We start from the raw sequence: 20,755 nt of genomic DNA, 5'->3' as shown, positions 1-20,755 counted from the left end.
TAAACAGAAAAGTCTGACTATATCATAATTGGGATTGTCGAATCAGCTGAATTTGTGCAACCAACTTAACCCCACCATACAAAATACTTCCCTTGGCTCTGGCTCATATGGTCCTCACAAAAAAATACAAAACCATACGAGCATACCTAGTCTGATAATACAAGGAATAGCCCTGACACTGGTAAAGCCTGTTTAGATCATCCACAATTCCTACCATCTCAATTCTCAATCCCATAGAATATGGACCAATGGTGAAGGGGGGCAAAGACAAAAAAGAAAAGAGAGGATTTACAACTAAATCTCTAGCATGTAAGCCTACTGATTCATGTAATTTTTGATGCCGAGATTGATCCGAAGAGATCCAAAGCAGCACAAACTAAACATTGGAGTCAGTGTTATGATTGTCCTGCAGTTGACCATGATGACCTAGATGAGGGGCTGCTGATGTCTGGAACTGGTGAGGGGCGGCTAGAACCTTCAGATCTTCAGAACCTTCAATTCCTGCACATTTTAAGAAAACTCAGTAACTCCAGTTACACAGATAAATTCGAAGTATCAAAAGCCGGTAATGAGACAGACAAAAGTTACATCTGTATTCATGGCACTTGGCCATAAGCAATATAGGGCGATAATGTATCCTAGTCATTGTTCGTAAAGTTATCTTGACATAGTACATCAATGCAGAAGTTTGGTGCAAATGCAAATTCATGCTACATCAAACAACACCTCAAACAAGGGCTGCTGCAACTTTTTGAGTTGTGATAATTGTGAAGATAGCAAGAAGCAAATAAAAGCTGATCTTTTGACATTCTACAATTTGCCATGACCCCAAACCTGTGATAGCATTGAAGAAGTTGAATGGCGGGACTGCAATTTCGTTTTCATATGCATGCGATGTCGCTGCTGCATGTTCCGAAATTGTTGCATCCTAGATGGAAAGTTGATTGCACTGCACATGTTTCCTGCATCATGAGTCTTATTTGTGTCATCAGTAATCTGAAGAATCTGTGAGTATGGGTTCCCTGATAATGCACGCTTGAGTTGCTCACTATTGAGAGCATATGATGGCACTGTCTTTAATCGAGTCTGTAATATCTTGAAGGTTGCACTTTGCTGCATTCACAAATAAAGATATACATAGCATAAGAACATACTTCCCAACTGAACAATTCTATACAGTACCAGGTCAAAGCTATAAAGAATACATGTCAAAAAAGAAAATGATAGGGGTAAGTAATATGAGCACTGGATGCACCAATCTGGATTAAAAGTGCCAGTCCGTACCATACTGTAGCTTAGTATACATGATGTGTCGATATATAATTGATACAGTATAGGGGTCTGTTGAATTGCATCATTCACATTGGTCCATATCACCACGTATTGTCTTAAACCATGCATGAAGCACTGGTAAAAGATGAAGCATAGCAGCACAGGTCTATATTCTTCTTTTTATTTTTTATCCTTGATCATCCTAGACAATCTATGGTTTCATTTTTTATGGCTCTTTACCTTTCTTCTCAATTTTTATTTAGGGTAACAGATATATTAGTGATTTGGACTGGACCATCGGAAAAAAAAAATAGTAACTACACCTCCAGAGGCACGAAAGGTCTGTTTTCCTGGAGGCATGCTAAAAGCATGGAGGCTTAGGGAGGCCCTCCACATGACAAAAATGGAAATCAGATATGCTAATATAGGTTAGTTATAGGTCGAGAAAATTCTTCTCATGCTTCTATTCTCATATTTACATTGATTTCACATAGAAAGATCTTATATTCATTCAGCATTTAGTTCATTAACATGTACAAGTTGTAGGATACAGGACTAATACAAGCATGATTGAGACATCCCTTGGTACCCCATAAAAAAAGAAACAATTTAATTATTTGGGATCAAGGCATTATTTAATGCAAGTTGCTTATACCAAAAGCTATATGTTTCATACAACATATTTATCATTATTTTTTGGCACTATCAAGCCTACAAAAGCAATCCAGGCTGATATCCTAGAAAGTTTTCCCCTTCCCCTTTAGTAAACTTTTCTCAACATACCCATCTTAAAAAGTGATAGTTTACATTTGGAAACAAGCACTTGCAATCAGTTTAATAATAATTGCAACAGCCAAATCTCTACAGCCAGTATTTTAATAGTAAGTCACACATAAATTTTTTTAGTATGGCAGCCCAGCCACAGACCAGTTTCTAACTTGTAATTGAAACATTAAGGTTCTATTCTACCACTCATATTGTAGTCATACTGAGAAAAACTCTTGCAACAGGCAACTGTAGAAAGTACTTTAAAAAAGAACCGACTGAATAGCAGAAACCTCAGTTTCCAGAAGAAACTTCAATGTAGGGTGAAGTTCAACTAAGCAGTGGCGCTCTACTTGAGTCACATGTGTAAACTACAATCTTTTAGGTTTTCAGCAACATAGTGGAAATAAATGTCAGATTAAGTAAAAGCGATATTATAAATAGCTTCTAAATGAAAAAAATATTATGTAGTTTCAAAATTGTATAGTTCTGAAAATTAAGAAGACACCATAAAATTTAAAAAGGTGAACGATAAAGACAGATATGTATGGAAAAGTTGCCATTTCAATATAGTCTAAAACAATTGCCTGTGGAAGTCTGCTTCCCAGCATGTTCACTTTGGATGTACAAAATGTCAAGCTTGGAGAAGACTAATAACTCAACCTTAGATGATGCTTCTGCCCAAAGAATAAATGTACTGTCACCAAAAAAATAATCAATTGTTTTTATTGATCTCTTTGATAATTCAAAGCAAAGGCCTTGATCCATGCACACTATATAATCTTCTAAACTTTAATAAGCTCATAGGTATAAACAAATTGATCCAAAAGACTATCATGATTTCAAATAGATCTTAACATTAGTTTAATTGCTGTCTTGGAAGAAAAAGAACCTACAAAGATGCCAGAGCACAAGATAGATAGGAATAGAAGCAAATATATTTATACATTTGCTAATGTGTTATTGATAACTAGCATACTTCTATATCTGGATCACTAGTCATTTAGGAACTAAATGCAACTATGGCTTTGACATGTACTGAAGACACATGTGAAACATTACAAATAACATCAGATATGGATAGAAAAATATATACTTATACATTTGCTATTAGTTTTATTTATAACTAGCACACTTCTTAATCTGGCTCACTATTTATTGGGAAATTAAGTAACCAAGTTTCATCCTCTTAGCTACCAAATTAAATGCAATTATGGCTTTTACATGTATTGAAGACGCATGCGAAACACTACAAATAACTTAAAAGATATAGAGCACATGAATTTACCTGGGGTAATAACATCAGAAGACCATACAATGCCCTCAACAACCATAAAAACTTTCCAGGCTCAAGGAGCTGCAAAACATACAATTTTAAGTTAATGGAATGAAAAAAGATCCATATCTTACTAGCTTCCAGAACACTCAGGTTTCTCAACAGTGATACTAACAAGAGAGTGATGTCAGCAAATTTACATTATACCTATGCAAAAAAGATATTAAACCCAGTTAATAGGACTTCCAATGCATATGGAAATTGGTAGATTAACTAGATTTTTTTAGAGATCAAACATAGTTAGCAGCTATGAAATTACAAGAAATCACAGTAAAAGAGTAGAAGAATGACAGAGAACCCAAAGGTAACAGGAGAATTTCTTGAGAAGTGACAGTCCTGTATGGCCAACAAAAATAATTTTACTCCCAAGCTACAAAAACTAATAAATTGCAGAGTATATTAAAAAAATTTAAAAGTATGTAAAAGCACATTTGCAGAATTAGTGCAATACTCACCTTATATCCAATAATAAATATCTAATGTCTTTTTTTCCCAATCAATATGAGTTCACCTATACTAATTTTGCTATACCATTGGTTATTATCCAAGGACAAGTTTGACAGGATAGAAAATCTCTTTTAAGTCATTTCTCACTACTTCCATCCAAGCCTTCTGCATCCTCCTCATCCACCTACTATGATTTCCCTCCCAACTAAGGCAATTATAACCCTCACGTGTGAAATACCTATCAACCATTTCACTCTTATCATGCAAAATGCACCAGCTTTTGCATCAACCACCACATCATTTGAGGGGAGGACTTCCCATGGCTGCCACCTGGCTGTTATCCCACCCCTTGCACAAAAAGTAAACGAAATGAAGACAACCTAAAAAGAGATATTTTTAACTCATTTTGGGGCTCTCTAGAATGAAATCGGAGTCATTTTGTCTCAATATCTCAGCATGAAGCCAAAAATGGCGGAGAGTGAGAGTGTGGAGTTGCAGTATTTGTGCTTATCGTCAATGGAGCTCAGGTGTGACAGGGTGCAAATAGAATGGCGGTGCCGGAGCAGAGGAGAAAAGTGTCCATGTCAAACAAGGACATGAAGGGGTGCAAGCTTCTATAGATGCCCCTTCAACCCACCCAAGAAGACGAGGGTTGAAGGCTCTGTATATGGAGAATCATTATGAATGATTTTGAAAAAGTATAAGGGAAATTTGTTTCTGCTAATTTTTAGCAAGAACTTAGAAATCTCTTGTAAGTCAGTATTCTCTCTCCTTTTACTATTGCCAATTGAAAATTGTAATTAGAGACATGCTTTTCTTTTTCTTAGTCTTCCTTTTTTGGGAGGGGGAAGACCAAGGGGAGCTCAAATGGCCTAGAAACTTTTTCACTTATCATATTGAAAATTCGGGTTAGAGATATGGTTTTCTTTCTTATACCTTAGGAAGGGAAGATCAGGGAGAGTTCAGCGAACCCTAGTGCTAAATTAATTTTTTGTTTGCTTCACAACGGGTTAATTTCATCCCCTAACTCAGAATGGTCCCATCGAATGCTTAAAAAACTGGCTGTCAATCTGTTATTCATAACCAAGGTGTTCACTATAAAATAGGTGGATGTTATATGGGTCAGATTGTAAATAGGGATAAGGTAGGTCTATATACGTAATATTGGCAAAATATTGAGACTGATGCAAAAAGCCCTCAGGATCATATTTCTTGGATTTATAAAGGAGTGGATCCCTTCAAGGGACTTCTCGATTCTGGATACCTGATAGCATATATCCTTGCAAGAGCAATTTCAAATTAATACGATAACCAAATCAATTGGTCAGACAGAATATTGAGCAGTTTTAGAAACAAATATGCAGCATATGAGAAAAACTAAGTTCAAGCATATAGAGTTTGACTTGACTCAGAATGATAACATTTACATACAAATAGAAACAAAAAGAAAGTGCATACTTGCAATCTTAGATAAGCAAAAACTGGAGTCTCAACCAAGCGGATCAACTTATCTAGTTGTCTGAAGAACTTCTCATTTATGTCGTCTTCTCCTAGTGACTGAATTATGAAATTGGTGTGATGGTAAGCCTGTAGAACAGATGACAATTATTAAAAGAATAGGAAGAACGATCCAGGCAAATTGCAAGTAGCTGTTAAGAAATATACTACCTGAGCTAGTAAACATAAACTAATCAGTGCAACTGATGAATGGCACCAGGAAGAATACAAAGAAATAAATAAGTCTTTGCCAGCAGGATGCACCAAGGATTTCTTTAGAAGTGCTCTTAACCCAGTAAGCTCAGATGAAGTGAGTAAAATCACATTTAAAGCCTAAGATCAAAATAATGGATCATAGTAAGCAACTTAGAAATCTTTCATTTTGATTGTTTTCTCTTGAAGCAAATTAGAGATCCTAGAAATCAGAAAACCTGAACCATAATGGCTGCAAAATCCAAGTCATCTTCTCCCTCTAAAATTGCAGAAAATTCTCGATAAACGCATTCCGCATCCAAAAGCACACAAAGTCGGCGTATTATCAAAGCACCGCGCCTGAAGTATAAAGTAATCCATTTTTAGTTATTTTCTTTCCAAATAAAAGGAGACTAAACCTTTGTTTCTTATTTAAGGGTTTGAAAAAAATTGCACTGCTGAAATGAGAGGCCAAAACTTACTTTTCAAGAAGCAAGTGGTTTGATCGAAAATTATGAACTAGAAGACCAACAAGTTGGCGGAAGTGTGTTATATCTCGTGCTATGCTTGCATGCACTTCTAGCACCAGCAAAACCACCTGCATGTAAATAACACAATGTCTTGATCGTACACAAGAAAAATAAAACTTGAAAGCTCGATATTGCTTTTGTATATTATGATGCAAAACATAATACTAACAAAGCTGTTAATGATCTGTGGATGATTGAAACATGATATACAAGTCTATGACTACAAGTTACAAAATTCAAATAAAATTGCAGCCACGTAGATTTGAAGATACAAAATCGAAAACAGGAAAGGCAAAAAATTATCATCTCTCTCTTTTCTCAGTTCAATTCACAGGGGAGGCAAGGCAAAAAGGTGCTTGGAAGAAAGCTAGCAAACATCCAACAGGCACAACAGGACAAGATGTAATGTTATCAGTTCCCCTAAACTAACAAAATCAGGGCCCTCTTATTATATATGTACTCAACTGGGGAAGATTCAATTTCTGGATGCAATAAGCCTAAAAAGGTTTGTAATATGCCTGAAAGTTGCATCAACACCTATTTACTTATGAAGGTAATCAACAAGCTATCTGCATTTAAAGAAAAGACCCTTGTGGATCAGAACAAAAAAATAGATACTCAATTTTGACGCAGTCCAAGTTGAAGATATGGTTTATGAACTACATGGAAATTGTTTGAGGAATTATACTTCTTGATTTTTTTAGCCAATTTCATGAGAGAGGGTGGCATTCTGCAAGTCTAAATGATATGCTTCAGATGGATGAGATTATACCACACCATGTTCTTTTCCCTTTTCTTCCCAACCCAGGTCCAAGAAATTGTCTAGTAACCCACATCAGTGAAGAAACATACCTCGTCGGAAGGATCTGAAAATGCCCTCAAAAGAGAGTCAACGATATCATTCAGGTAAGAAATGACCTGTTTCACAAACAAATATGAAATTTAGAACTTCTTCATAAACAAGCATCATTCGTCTGCGTAGGCGTGGGGGGTGGGGGGATCCAGAAGCGATATGAATACTAATGCCAGATTCCAGCATCCAGAAACAACTTAAAAACAGCAATGAATCGGCATTTTGCTCCCAATATTTAAAATGGGTTCACAGAAAAATCAGCAAATACAAACACCTGAATGAATAATCACAAATATATTACGTTCATATGTATACACATGCATTCACAAGAGAGAGAGAGAGAAGAAAGAAAATGCATGCTCATTTCTTCAACATTTGCTTAAACTACAGCTGCAAATATGCCAGGCTGACCAAGCCCAATCTGAAGCTGACCATGCATTACACTATGACAGAAATCAGATTTGACTCTACATGTTAGACTTTCTAATCTGAATCAATTCTTGCTCACCCAAAAAATGATCTACATTAACTAAGATGAGACCTGAGCAAATCTTAAGTCCTAGTTCTCAGATTGGAATTTCTACATAACAGATAGAAATTTTGTAACTGACATTGCTTGGATGAAAATTACCAATTCCACTGCTGCACGTCTACCAGCTAAAAGAAGTTGCAAGGATTTGAGCAGGGTTTTTACCTTCACAATGCAGGTGTGCATTAAGATAAATCATCAGGAAGGTAAAAGCTTCAAAGTATGTCATGGTGCAGCACTGAATAGTCATTATATGTTGATAATGCCATGGTTTGTGACTACTATATTAAGATTGACAAATCTTAAAATACCAGCAGGCCTCCCAGAGGTGTTTGGCTTCAACAGAAATTTGAAGAAGTTCTTTTGTTGGGATCTGAACTTTGGGGTTGAGGTGTTCTGCAAACAGGAATCTTGACCTATGACCTAGTTAGGATTTCCTCTGAATTAGGAGAGAGAACAGATCATTAAGACACATTACAGAAAAGATTTGATAAAAAGGTTTGACACATTGCAGAAAAGATTTGATAAAAAGGTTTGAAACAAAAAATCATTTCCACAAATTCTTATAGATTATATCTAGTCCAGCCTTCATACCCAGAAAATGTCGATACATACACTATATAGGCTCTAGATTGGGTATCCATATGCTATCCAAATTAAAAGAACTAGATGTGCCTTTCTTTGGCGAAGAGGAATAAATTAAGACTGGAAAAGATTCACATTCTGTCAATTGGAATAAGATGTTTACTTACATAGTGAATTACAAACCAGTTGGAAATAGAGTCCTTTCTCGAACATGGTTTAAGAGGTTGGCAATGAGAAAGCAAGTAATATAATGTAGGCATTATGGTAAAAGTAACAGATGGAGAACGTCAATATCAATATTTAGTAGGGCCAGTTACAGTTAAGCCTTCTTGAAAGCCCAACTACAAGACAATTAAAGCTATGCTCAAATCCAAGCCCAGGCCTACACATCAGAACCAAAAATCCAAGCTTTCTCTTAATTATTTCTGGTTTGGGTCTGTTTCCACTCAATTCTACTCAAATCAAGTACAAGTCAAGGATTTCCTTCGGCAAGCCAAAACTGACCCATTGCAAATACAACTAAGTGGCATAAATTGTGGAGAAAAGTGGGGGAAAAAAGAGAGAGGTAGAAGGGACTTCTGCAGGTTAAACTTATTTTATCTGGGGGTAAAACAAGTTTAACCTGGTTAAGCACCTTTTTGGTTGAACTTAGTCCGAGATATTACGACCTTGTATTTGTGCTCACTTAACTAACATGTTCCTTCAAAAACCAATGCTTCATCACAACTTCAACATTTCATTGACTTCCTTGTAAAAATAAGATACACTTTAAAACCTATAAAGTCTTCAATATTCACTGAGATTTATTTACTTTTCATTATATCTGAACGACAATCACATCCTGCTAATTCAAACCTTGATGTCACCTTGCCGATACGCCTAAAATTCTCTCTCTCTCTCTCTCTCTCACACACACACACACACACAAAAGTATGCATGCATAGCCAAGCATGCAAAAGATTACACCAAAGGTTCTAAACCTCGGTTTTTGGTTTTGTTTTCAGTTTGGAACCCCCAGTAGAGTTTCAGTTTTGGCAGTTTCAATGGTTTGGCTGGTTCCACTGCGAGTTTTAGAGCTTCCATCAAAAAAGTCAAAATAAAATCCAAAAAATAGAAAGCTTAAAAAAATAAAAGAAATCAAGGCAAGTTATTTTACATCAATTATTTTGTATTTGAGTAATAATTTTATTGCAAAATAAAATATTCTCTTTTCAGTTTTTTTAATAAATTGACACTATTTTGCTTAATAAGGCAGTTCATTTATTGAGGGAACCTTAGTATTATTATGGTCTAGTATCTTCAAGATTCTGTTCTAGTATCTTCAAGATGTAAAGCATACAGCACTCACTTTTTCTTGAATCTTAGAAGTCATTGTTGCTCACATTTGATATAATGGTCATGCAACAGTAGCTTGCACATGTCAAAATTTTCAAGTATGCTCATGAAAGACGAAGTGATATTGCTTAAAGTTTAATCAAGATATTTAATTAGATTATGTAAATATATTCTGTTTCCTTATCTGAATGCTTTATATACATGGAAATTTACTTGATAATATATGTCCAGTGTGTGTTACTGATAAATTAAACATGTGGCTAGAGCATTACCTGTTGCTTTAATACCAAATGTTGGACCCTAAAATCACTCCCCCACTTTATGAATGGCCGCACATAATCTAGATAATAAGCCAATTAGTTTAATGACTTTAATCCTTCTGGGACCTTTTTCATTGTTCCATTTATAGTCATTTAACATCTTTTTAACAAGAAATAATAGTTTCAGGCAGTTTCAGGAAGCTGGGGCTTCTAAACCAGTTGAAACTGGCCAAAGCTTACTGTAACTGACTGAAACTGAAATTTCAGTCAATCTCGACTCGGTTCTGGTGGAAACATATATCCTTGACCAAACTAAAGGTTTTTTACTAGCCAAGGCGCATTTAATACAGGAAATATGATTTGGGTCCAAGTTTTGATAGACCCTGGACCATTTCCAGTCAAGTTTATTCATAAACCTATAGTGTAGAAGGGTTTACAGGTAATAAGAGCTTTCGACTAAGCATTTTGAATAAACTAGGATACACAATGTCATTATATATTTAATGGATAAGTAACTTTAGACAAGGGAATTGTATGAGTTTGTTTAGTTTTTAGTATCTGATACAGAATAACCTTTATCACATGATCAGTACTGCCAGAAAATCATGCTAAGACACATAACTATTGTGGTAGCAAAAAAGTTGTTAAACTCACATTTAGGAGAAACTAAAATGATATTGAATTTTAAAGAGGTAACCCTCCTTATTTTCCGGTTCATAATGATGCTAAAATATGAAGACAAAAGCACAAGATTCTCTCTTCCATGAGATTCTTACACTAAATACAAGCCACTGTTTGGATAATTATCCTTAAATGGCATTCCCTGAGTTTATCTTTTAAGAGGAAACTTAATTTTGACCGAATGGGTACGTTTTGTGGTCAAAAAAGATGAAAGCTCATCTTCAAATAAGTTAATCTCAAGACAATTTCAAAGTTCTTTGTTATAGCCAATTTGTGACTTCTTTTGACGTCGTGTGTCTGTTGATGGCTTTGAATTAAAAAGTGAAAGGCAGACAAGAAAAAAGATTTACCATCAAATCCTAATGCTTCTAAGTTTGGTTTCTGGCAATAAGACTATCCGGATAGCTATATGACACTAAAAAATGGGGTACCCCAACTGCCTTGGTATATGCCTAAAAAAAATTTAGATAAAAAAAAGGACAAAATCAAGATGAGAAAGAACCAGAGAAGGGAAGTCCAGAAAGGAAAGTTAATGAGATAGAGGAAACAACAGTAAGAAAAAGAAAAAAAATGGAAATGACCGAAGAGAAAACATAACTCAGACACCTAAATTCAATACAACTTCCAAGTTAATGTATTAATAGTTTACAAGTTGTAGTTGATATGTTAATGGAATAGACATCTTTAAAACACCAAAAATAGAAAGCCCCTTTAACCATCTCTTTTAGTGTTATTATCTCTTTAAAAATTTACAGTACCTAATCTAAACTCCAAATGTTTCAAATAAAGTCACCACATTATTTTTGGCCACTCATTTGTATGTAAAAGTAAGTCAATTAGACCTTTGTTCAAACACAATGCACTACCAAAATCCACATAATCTTAGACTTATGTAAAACTACTTATACATGCACTTGCATATCTTTTGATCTTTCCTTATTGGTCCCTCTTCCAGTCTCAATTGAACATGACCAAACCATTTCAATTTACAATAAAAGCTTTATCCTGTATCAGAATAACTATTAGATTTACTCTCATCAACTCATCACCGACCATGCCTTCCTTGCTTTACCATATAACCACCTCAAGGTATGACAAAATGACCATAGTACAGTATGTACTACTCCTTAATGTCCTAAACCACGATACCTACCAGTACATATTGCATGTCGTACTGCTCCGCATCAGCAAACCATGAGCATATACAACGACGTATATCTATACATACCATCCTGGTGTATCACCAATGCATCCCCATAGTATGGTACTTTAAACCTTGATCCACCAAGAAATCCTCATCTATGCTAAATTCACCCAAAGAGCAATATTTTTTTATTCTAACTCCTACTTTTACAACATTACCGCATCAAAGAGAAATACAAGGTCATATTTGTTTAGAAAATAGAAATAATGAAACATATGAAAGTGTCCCCCTAACTTCAAAGGACATTTCTTTCATACATACAAAAAGAATGCATCATCAAGATGAATGAACAGAGGCTTACTACCTCAGCTCGATGCTGCGCCAATAGTGTTGCAATCCAATGCAAAGCCTCAACTCGTGTAGCTTCCCATTCACTAGCTAATTGTCTGATATCGAAAATCAGAAAAAATCATGAATGTAAAATATATAGCTTTTCAAGTATAAAAATAATCTCCAAGATAATCATACAGAAAACAAGGACTCATTCCTACAGAATTTTCTCCTGTGACTTATGAAGTCATAAGAGCTCCTGGCCCTAGTTATTTTATGTAATAGACAAGAAAGCACCTCTTCACAATGGAGAGAATTGATCCTATGTCAAATCCCTCGGATGGATCAGCACGATTTGCACGAAGCATTTCATTGGTTTCACGAGAAACCTAAACAATCAAAAGATATAAGAAAGCATAAAGAAACTTTTATTCAAAACTTATATACAGGAATTGTAAAAAGAGGGCTAAATCTTACTATTTTGATCTTCTCTTCCTTGTCAGATATGCAGGGTAGTATGGCTGCCAAAATATCAGCGTAATAAGGAACAAGCTGGTCACCACCAAGCCTTACAAATTCATTTATCTGCATAGCACGATCCAGTGGATGCAAAGAAAACATAAATCCTTAGCGCAAAAACCAGCAAAAAAATAAAAGATAAGTAATGTGAAATATAACAACTTTATTCTTACCCATGTGATAGATGTCAAACGTGTAAATTCGTCAGTGGAACTTGCCCTTTGTACCAATATCTCAACCATCCGACCGTAATCTACATTCTTCAGGGTAGCACTTGTTAAATTAGATAAGTAGAGGTAATTGAAATGTTAAGTGTCCTCAACACTTGAGCAATAAAGAATGATTATAAATTGCAGCAGATTTCCAGCTACAGTAAAATAATCAATTTTTGAAATTTCTAATTACACATCAGCAATAGCCAATATCTAATGATAGCCCTTAAAAAGAAACAATCGTCAGGGGCTTCTAATGTAATCTCAAAGTAAATTATTATGAAACATCTTTGCTTGACAATGAAAGCCTTACTGGACTGTTCTTTATTTCTTGAAGAAATTCAGAAAGTGCAGAATCAGCTTGTTGTCGTATCTCATGGCTAGAATCACTTAACATGTTGAATAACCCTGCTTTAAAGAATTTCAGTAAGATGCCATTTAAACCAACAGGTAAGTTATGCAGATGATATAAGAGGTCATAGTATTTCAAACATATTACCATCGAGAAATTCTGGAAGGAAGCCAAGCATATCAATTTCTGGAACACTATCCAGTACGGTGATCCATCCCACCAAAAATTGGCGCACGTAAGGGTTGAGTACATTCATGCGCTCTCTCAAAAGAGGTATAAATTCTTCTATGCTTTATGAAGAATAGAAAAGAAAAATGTAATGGAAGCATGTTTTCCAACTAAAGAAAAAGCTGAAGCGAATTGGGCCAGATGGTGCACCTGAATTGATCACCTTCAGTTACAATATCCTGTTTATAAAAAACAACCAGAATTATAACACAGAGAGAGAAGCTAAAAATGTTAGAAACGAATATACAGAAGACTCAAGTCTTGCATTACCTTTACAAGCCGATCTAGAAGATGAGCAGCACTCTGCACATTTGCATCTGAGTCCGCTGAAAGCTTACAAAGTGCATCAAATATTTTATTGAAAAATATGATGGAATCTCCTCTTACAACCTACGCAACAGCTAGAAAAAATCAGTTAGGCATTGCAGAGCATAAAGTTGCACTAAAAAAGGATACCCAAGGGAATCCAAGTAGCTACATTGACTGGGCTCACCTTTGCTATATTATAAAGTGCTTCACAAGCATAATAACGAACCCTGCTGTCTTGATCAAGGAAGGAGTTAAGCACAGGAGGAACAATTTGCTGAAAATTGAACACAATCAGAACAAATATTGATGTGGGCAAATGTAGCTGATATTTGTCATATATTTCATATTTGAAAGAAAGGAAACCACGTGGATTATCGAGTCAGATGGTTTCCAAGCCCAAATGCATTTGGCGTTTATAATATTCTTTCTCCATATTTCTTCTATTCTAAACCTATTGGAATATGACAATAGAACTTATTAGAGGACTTAATTCCTATCTCTTGATATCTTTGGTTCTGATCTCTTTTTTTCCCTCAATCACCTGCAGAGTATGTTCAGCTCATTTTGTTTTAGTTTGTCTTATCATGAACACTAAGTCATGAACTACTCCGTCAGTGACATAATGCTAAATAAAAATATGCAACTCTCAATTAGGAAAAGATGCCTTAGTTAACATCATTGTCTTCAAAATGAGAGGCTAGGTAAGGCCTAAATGTCTCATAGATGCAGCAAATATAAGCCTACTTCTCTTTGAAAAACAAGAACAACTCTTCCATGGTTAAGTAAATCTCTATGTCATTTTCTTTTCAAATTAGATAAATAGGTTAATCACATAAGTATGGAATACAATCAAGTAACTTTGACAGCTACAATCATCCTCCATAAGGTATTTTGATGAGTTTATCAGCATCTATTAATGGGAGACAATGAAAACTTGAAGGGGAAAAAAGAAGCCTTAGGAATTCAAATTAGAGTTTATGAGATCCACCAAAAGTAAGCAATCCATTCATAAAATAATTTATTCTTATTGTATAGGTTTTGGCTGCCTCAAATGGAGGGGAAAACAAACCCTAAACAACTAGAAATCTTGCCAAAGAGTTAAACACCCAGTAGAATCATAAAAAAGCTTTTCTAGCACGTTTCAGATTCCACAGGCATTGTGATTAGACTCCACCCAACATTTAAATCTACAATCAAAAACCAAATAAAGCTTCTAACAAAGCAATTGTAGTGCTTGAAATCAGCTCCAAAGCAAATGGTGACGCATTATAATCAGACATCCGTTCTTCAAACTACAGTTCAAAAAGTCAACTGGCTCAATTTATCTGAATATTGTACATTTGTGATCTAACACCAGTGCGTTCACCGTTTCCCTTTAATTGATTAAATCATTCTTCTCCTGTTTTTCTACTCTCCACTTCTTCATATTATTCCAAAACAGTTTACATCATCTGCCCCTTTTGCCCACCCTCCTAATCATCATAACACAAGTTTCAACCAAAATGATGTCCCAACGAGAAGTGCGGTTCATACCTCCAGAAAATGAGCAGCTTCTTTTGTCAACCCAACTGTCACCGCAGCAAGCCCTATCAATCCACCCTGCAAATGTAAACAAAAAACAAGCATTAAAAATCAAATAAAACAACAAAAAGAGAGATTTATAACACAGAAGGAAACTGCAGAAGCACATCTTAAATTTCTTTTGAAAAAAAAAAAACCGAAAAGGACTCGGTTCCACCAATGCAACCAACCTTCCGATGATTGGCTTGCGGAGAGAAGGTGAAGTCCTCGTTCAACAAATGAATCACCACATTGATCTTTTCATGCTCTCCTGCAACTGCGAGCTGCTTCACGATCGATTCCACCTAGTTTTACCAATTTCAAATCCCAAGAACGACTATTAGGAACTCCAACACCCCTGAAGCCCTCAAGAACCGAGAGACAAAACCTAAAAAAGGAAGATACCCATACCTCGAGGGCCGCATTCTTCCGCTTCTCATAAAGCTTATCCGCGAGGTTCCTCAAGACGGCCGCCGGAATTATGGACATATAGTCGCCCATGTCGCCGGAAAAACCCTGCCAGAGATCTTTAACCGATCAAAATCGGACCACAGAAGCCCTTCCGGACCTTCTCCTCCTACAACTCGAATCCCGTCCGATCGAGCGCCCAAGTTGGCGATTGCGAGCGATGGAGAGAAGCCCTAACCCTAAGCGCCACAAGTGAGGAGGAGTCGAGAAGACGATGGAAAAAAATTTGAAGGTTTCTCGGGCCGTATTCTGATTTCGCTTTCCTTTTTGGGAACAATTTCCTTTCCCTCAGCTGCTGCTTCACTACTGCTAGCTGGAGTCGGTGCGCGTCCACCGCGTTCTAGACTGAAGCCTGTCCAAAACGGGACACAAATTCCTAATTTAAAAGAAAGTTACTAAAAAATATTGCTTTGAAAGCGAGAATGTCACCCTTGGATAAGGATTGAGAGGAATATTCGATAAAGTTAAGAAAAATTTATTAATACTTAAGTGAATGCTAAGCAAGAACATTGCACTTAATAAGCAAGATTAGTCATAGATAACTTTAAAATAAATTATTTTTAATAAAAAGTTTAGATTGTAAATAGTTGCCCTAAAATAGTGAGGTCATGGATCATAATCCGAAACATCTGTGGATGGTTTTGTTTTCCATGAATCATTATGAGATAAGTCTAACTTGCAGAAGGCATTGGATGATGAATTATACTTCGTCGATCTTTGGTATATTAATTAATTCTTTAATTTAGATTAAGATATAATTAATATCCTTGTTAGCTCAAATGATGTGCCACAATATACTACGTATACTGCTATAATACAAACTCTATGCATGAAATACTTAGAGTTTCTCACATACATCAAGTTTATGAGGTTCTAGTTTCATCTGGAAATCAAATCGTATTCTAAAAAGTAAATTTTTTAAGATTTTAGCAATACTTTATATCTTCGAAGATGAATAATGTTTGGTGTATCCAGCAAATACCTCAATATGTACCCTAGTTAGATTTTTCATGAACTATCGAGGGCAAAAGGGTCATTTAAGCCTCCTGATCATAGGTATGCACATACCTAGGGTATACATAGCAATACTCTTTACAAATAGTTATTTTCGTAGTTAGTTGCTACATAAATTAATATTGTAATTTAGATTATGCTGAAATTAATATCTTTATTAACTCAAATGAGTGTTAACATCTTCCAGGGATGAAATTCAACTCATGTCCTTTACTTTTTGAAAATGCCCTTATGGTTATCACCAACATACTCACCTCTCACATGCAACACATCAATGTGGTTCTAGTTGTCCTACAAATCAATTTCTTTTCAAAATTAATTTTAAGTTATTTGTATGAATACCTTCTTAAATATTGAATTTTGCATGAATACCCTCCCAAAATTGATATTTGTATGTATATCCTCGTAAAACACTTGTTTTGTTATTTTACCCCTTTTTTATCATTACTTTTGCAAATGTACCTATGTCATCTAACGCCGTTAAAAAATTAATGGTTTTAAATTAAAATAACTAAAGTATCCTTAATGGGTATATATACAAAAAGAAACATTTAGAAGGTGATCGCGATGGAGAACAAAAAAGTAATTCAAAATTTTATTTTATTTTTAATTAAAATAAATAACATTTTTTATTAATGGCGTTAGAAGAACCGTTATATTGGAGTATTTGTGCAAAAATAGTGTTTTACGAGGGTACAAAAATAAATATAAATTTAAAAGGGTATTTACGTAAATTTAAATTTTTAGAAGGATATTATGCAAAAAAAAAGCCATTAATTTTTTTGAGTTTTGAACAATACCTTATACTTTCAAAGCTAAATAATGCTTAATGTACCCCAGCTCATACCCCAATGCTATTTGTGAACTACCAGGTAAAAATAGGTATTAAATCTCCTTTCAAACTACATGCCTACTGTTTATGGGAATATTAAACTCTGTTTGTACTTATCCTAGGTATATTCTAGGTACACATAGTAAAACTCTTTGCAAATGGTTGTTTTCGTAGTTATCTGCTACATCAATTAATTCTTTTTAAATTTAGATTTTGTTATCATTAATGTCCTTGCTAATTAGATGGCATGTCAACATCTATTATTATAATGCGATCTTTGGATATGAAGTTCGATTCCTATCCTTTGCTCTCCAAAATTGCCTCTATAATTATCTCTAGCTTTGAAGCACTAGTGACCTGTCACTAAGAGTACCTTTATATGCTCGCTTCTCACATGAGTCATGTTTGAGAGGTTCCCTGTTTGATCTAGAAATCAAAATATTAAAAAACTAAAATAAAATTTTTGAGTTTGCAACAATTCCTTATATTTTCAAAGATGTATAACTCATGATTTTTATTTTCCAATCCAATTTATTTCTATTTTTTCACTAAAATAAATCCCAATCACTTTTCTGTGTTAATATCTGAAGCTAATTTTATCTAAATGGCAACATCTATAAAAGGATAGCAACACCAAATGATGCTACCTTGGTTGCATGCAACCTGTTTACATGCCACTTAGATAGCATGGCTAGGTGCTACTACCCTTTTACAAGTACTACCAATTATGTATATTTTAAGAACAACTATTAATACATTTTTGTTAGAATAGAAAAGTAATTAATAGTTGATGATATATAATTTAATGAGACATATGTCACCACTGAAGCCATTATTTTCTAATGAGTGTAATATATAAGAGATAGCATCATGATGGTGCTACATCTAGGTAATATCTAAACCTCATATGATTAGGTACTATCTAATTAGCATCATCATGCTATTACATACTAGGTATTGCACACATTTTGAAGTAAGATGGCTCCAGGAAATGGCACATCCCTCCTATGTTATAGGTTTTTTATTTTTTTTTTTTTTAAGTTTAGTGAATGTATGTCAACAAGTTGATATATATCAAGTAGAATCTAGATGCTACCTAGGTAGCACCATCAAGGTTTCTACCCTATGCATTGAAATGACATAGGTTCTAATAATTAGTGAATGTCCCTCCTAAATTATAGGCTACCAATTATTAATTACTCTTATAAATTTTAGTAGTCAACTGTCAACCATCAGAGCTAATATATTTCTACTTGGCAGCTATGAAGGCAAGCAACATCCAACCATGTTACACAAGTCACATGTAACACATTCCCCATACCTTCTCACAAACACTGCCAACTTGATATATGTTAATTCTATTTGCTAATAGATATCTATTAAAATTTACAAAAATAATCAAACAATTGTCGATCTATATTTTTCGGGATATATCGGGCATTGGCGCCATCTCTTTTCAAAAAGAATACAATACATGGGGGTAGATACTATGTAATCCTAACCTAATATTTAACAATACTACTAGGTTGCACATAACCCATTCCCAATATAGAAAGAAGAAGGTATCCTGACTGTTATCTACCAACGCTAGAAAGAAGCGTCAATAAGTTGTCTACCATACTAAAATTTTCCGGCGTAGCTTTTAACGTCGACAGATAACGACACTCAAAAGCGTCCGCAAAAAGGGATAAGAAATTTTCGATGCTTTATGATAGTGTTGTTATGTTGTGATAAGTATCATCAGAAGCCAATAACAAAACTTTGCTTATAAGTATTATCGGGTTCCACATATTTCCTAAATTCTTCACCCGACCCACCATCATCCCCTTTCCTTTCTATTCTAGAGCGCTTTTGCCATCGCTGAGCTCCTCCTCGTTGTCTATCAATCTTTCATCTCTCCTTCATCAGGTCGGCCTCTTTCTCCTCTTCCTCCACCAGCTTCCTCCTTCTTCTCCTCCTCCTCTCCACCAATAGCCACCACCAATCCATGGCGTTCTTCAAGAGTTAAGATCCGCCTCTCCTCAGATCTCAACCGGCCCGCTCTCCTCTTTGGTGATTTTCCATTTTCTCTCTCTGGTGAAATTTTTGCTTGATGCCTTAGTAATCTCCTTTTGAAATCATCCCTTAAAGATAGTGATGGTATCATATAATTGTTATGATTCTTTTAATATTTCTCTGCAAGAAAGGATGTAAGCAATGGCTTGTTTAATGGATGCAAAGAATACATTTTTCTATTACCAATTTGATATCCTCTTGTGGCATCTAATGATCTACTTTCCTAGAAGCCTCTTGTTGTTATGGGCTTTACATTTCCATTCACTGCTTTTAGTACCTCTAAACATTTTGTTGACTCAATGTCGTTCCTAAAATGATTGTGGAAGGTGCACATGTAGTGTTTTATCACAAATATGTACAAGTTGATGTTTGTTATTTTTAATTAGGAGTTTTTGATGCAGGGCAGATAAACCATGTTATTTTCATAAGATTTGTATCAACTATGCTAAGATGGCTTGGTGAGCTTGACTAAATAATAAATGTGGAGACAGGTTTCCAGTCATTCGGAAACATATAGGAACTTGTTAGTCCAGTAAAAAAAGAAAGGAAGAAAGCAATTTGGTTGAGCTTCTCTTGATGGGGCAAACAATTGTAAGTGTCCAATTAAGCTGAACCCATTCAACCGAGACTAGGTACTTGTTTGTTTTATGCTCCCCAACTATCAAAAAAGTTTGCATCCAAGGATCATGCAGCGTTTGTGCAGTTTTCAAGTCATTGGAATTGTTATGAATTTTTACAGTGGGGCATGCTGTTCTACTGCAGGTGGTGTTATAGAAAAATGAAAGTTAGCATGAGATGGTATCTCCAAACAAGTTATTATCCTAACCATCTAACCTTATTCCTAACCTTATACCTTTCTCTCAACCTTGGCTTTTTTATATGGAAGTACTTTGGTAGACCTTAACAAACATGAGTGGTGTAGAAAAGTTCTTTGAAGTGAAAGGTTTGGTTTTGGTGGTGGGTTGGATTCAGAAGACCATGGATTCATAACTCGGTTATTGGCTCCTACTAGCATTTGGTCTTCTCTGGTTTGGGGTCCTTGCCTTAAATGTTCCAACTGATTGGACTTTCTTCTTAATATTCTTGACAAGCCATGGCCCATAAGAGAAAGGAATATGAGTTGCCCATAAGAAACAACCAGATCCATGGCTTCAAGTGGGTATTACAGTTTAGGCAGGGCTACTTGCGGCACCATTCATGACAACATAAAGGCACTAATCTTTTTTTTTCTTACTTGGGTTTTCATGTGGGACTTCTTTCAATCACCTGGTGTCAGGCACCCATGAAGGTACCATGGACTAGCTTAGATTCACCTTCAAATCATCTCATTGAATGCACCTCAAGGCAATCATGAAACGGTTCGATTTTTGGAGTATACCACCATTAACTATTTGTACAGGGGATGGCGAATTCTAGTCTAAGTATCATCCATAATAGGCCCTGATATTTT

At 35.3% G+C, this 20,755-nt stretch overlaps 1 protein-coding gene across 3 annotated transcripts; it reads right to left on the bottom strand.

Moving 5' to 3' along the window:
- Window positions 1-15,788, bottom strand: LOC103724147 (protein VAC14 homolog). 3 transcript variants are annotated; one of them, XR_015986934.2, is made up of 20 exons: window positions 15,348-15,788; window positions 15,128-15,241; window positions 14,910-14,975; window positions 13,561-13,650; window positions 13,338-13,457; window positions 13,218-13,246; window positions 12,987-13,129; window positions 12,801-12,895; window positions 12,449-12,535; window positions 12,234-12,341; window positions 12,054-12,145; window positions 11,791-11,872; window positions 6,892-6,957; window positions 5,992-6,107; window positions 5,749-5,869; window positions 5,489-5,650; window positions 3,489-5,407; window positions 3,326-3,394; window positions 835-1,113; window positions 1-501 (listed from the first exon to the last, which is right to left on the bottom strand). XR_015986934.2 is itself a non-coding variant. In XM_008815314.5 (20 exons), the coding sequence occupies exons 1-20, from the start codon at window positions 15,435-15,437 to the stop codon at window positions 478-480; spliced, it is 2,082 nt and encodes a 693-aa protein (XP_008813536.3). In that variant the 5' UTR covers window positions 15,438-15,788; the 3' UTR covers window positions 1-477. The 3 variants fall into 3 exon arrangements, 1 of the variants encoding a protein (XP_008813536.3); XM_008815314.5 differs by having other exon boundaries at window positions 5,279-5,407; XR_003383082.4 differs by lacking the exon at window positions 1-501 and adding an exon at window positions 2,625-2,714 and having other exon boundaries at window positions 976-1,113; window positions 5,279-5,407.
- Window positions 15,789-20,755: the final 4,967 nt, after the last annotated feature.

This window comes from Phoenix dactylifera, chromosome 5 (assembly GCF_051530095.1).
Source record: "Phoenix dactylifera cultivar Ajwa chromosome 5, Ajwa_hap1_PhDact_Kaust_v1.1, whole genome shotgun sequence".
Taxonomy (NCBI): Eukaryota; Viridiplantae; Streptophyta; class Magnoliopsida; order Arecales; family Arecaceae; genus Phoenix; species Phoenix dactylifera.
The sequence above is the reverse complement of the archived record's forward strand: the minus strand, read 5'-3'. Positions and strand labels throughout refer to the sequence as shown.

Bases quoted from the DNA above. Each gene is read 5' to 3' on its own strand.
- LOC103724147 (XM_008815314.5), bottom strand. From the start codon at position 15,437: ATGGGCGACTATATGTCCATAATTCCGGCGGCCGTCTTGAGGAACCTC. The intron at 12,536-12,800 runs GTAAGGCTTTCA...GCTACCCTGAAG, and splicing joins AAGAAATAAAGAACAGTCCA to AATGTAGATTACGGTCGGAT. The intron at 1,114-3,325 runs GTAAATTCATGT...TTGTGAATGCAG, and splicing joins TTCTGATGTTATTACCCCAG to CAAAGTGCAACCTTCAAGAT.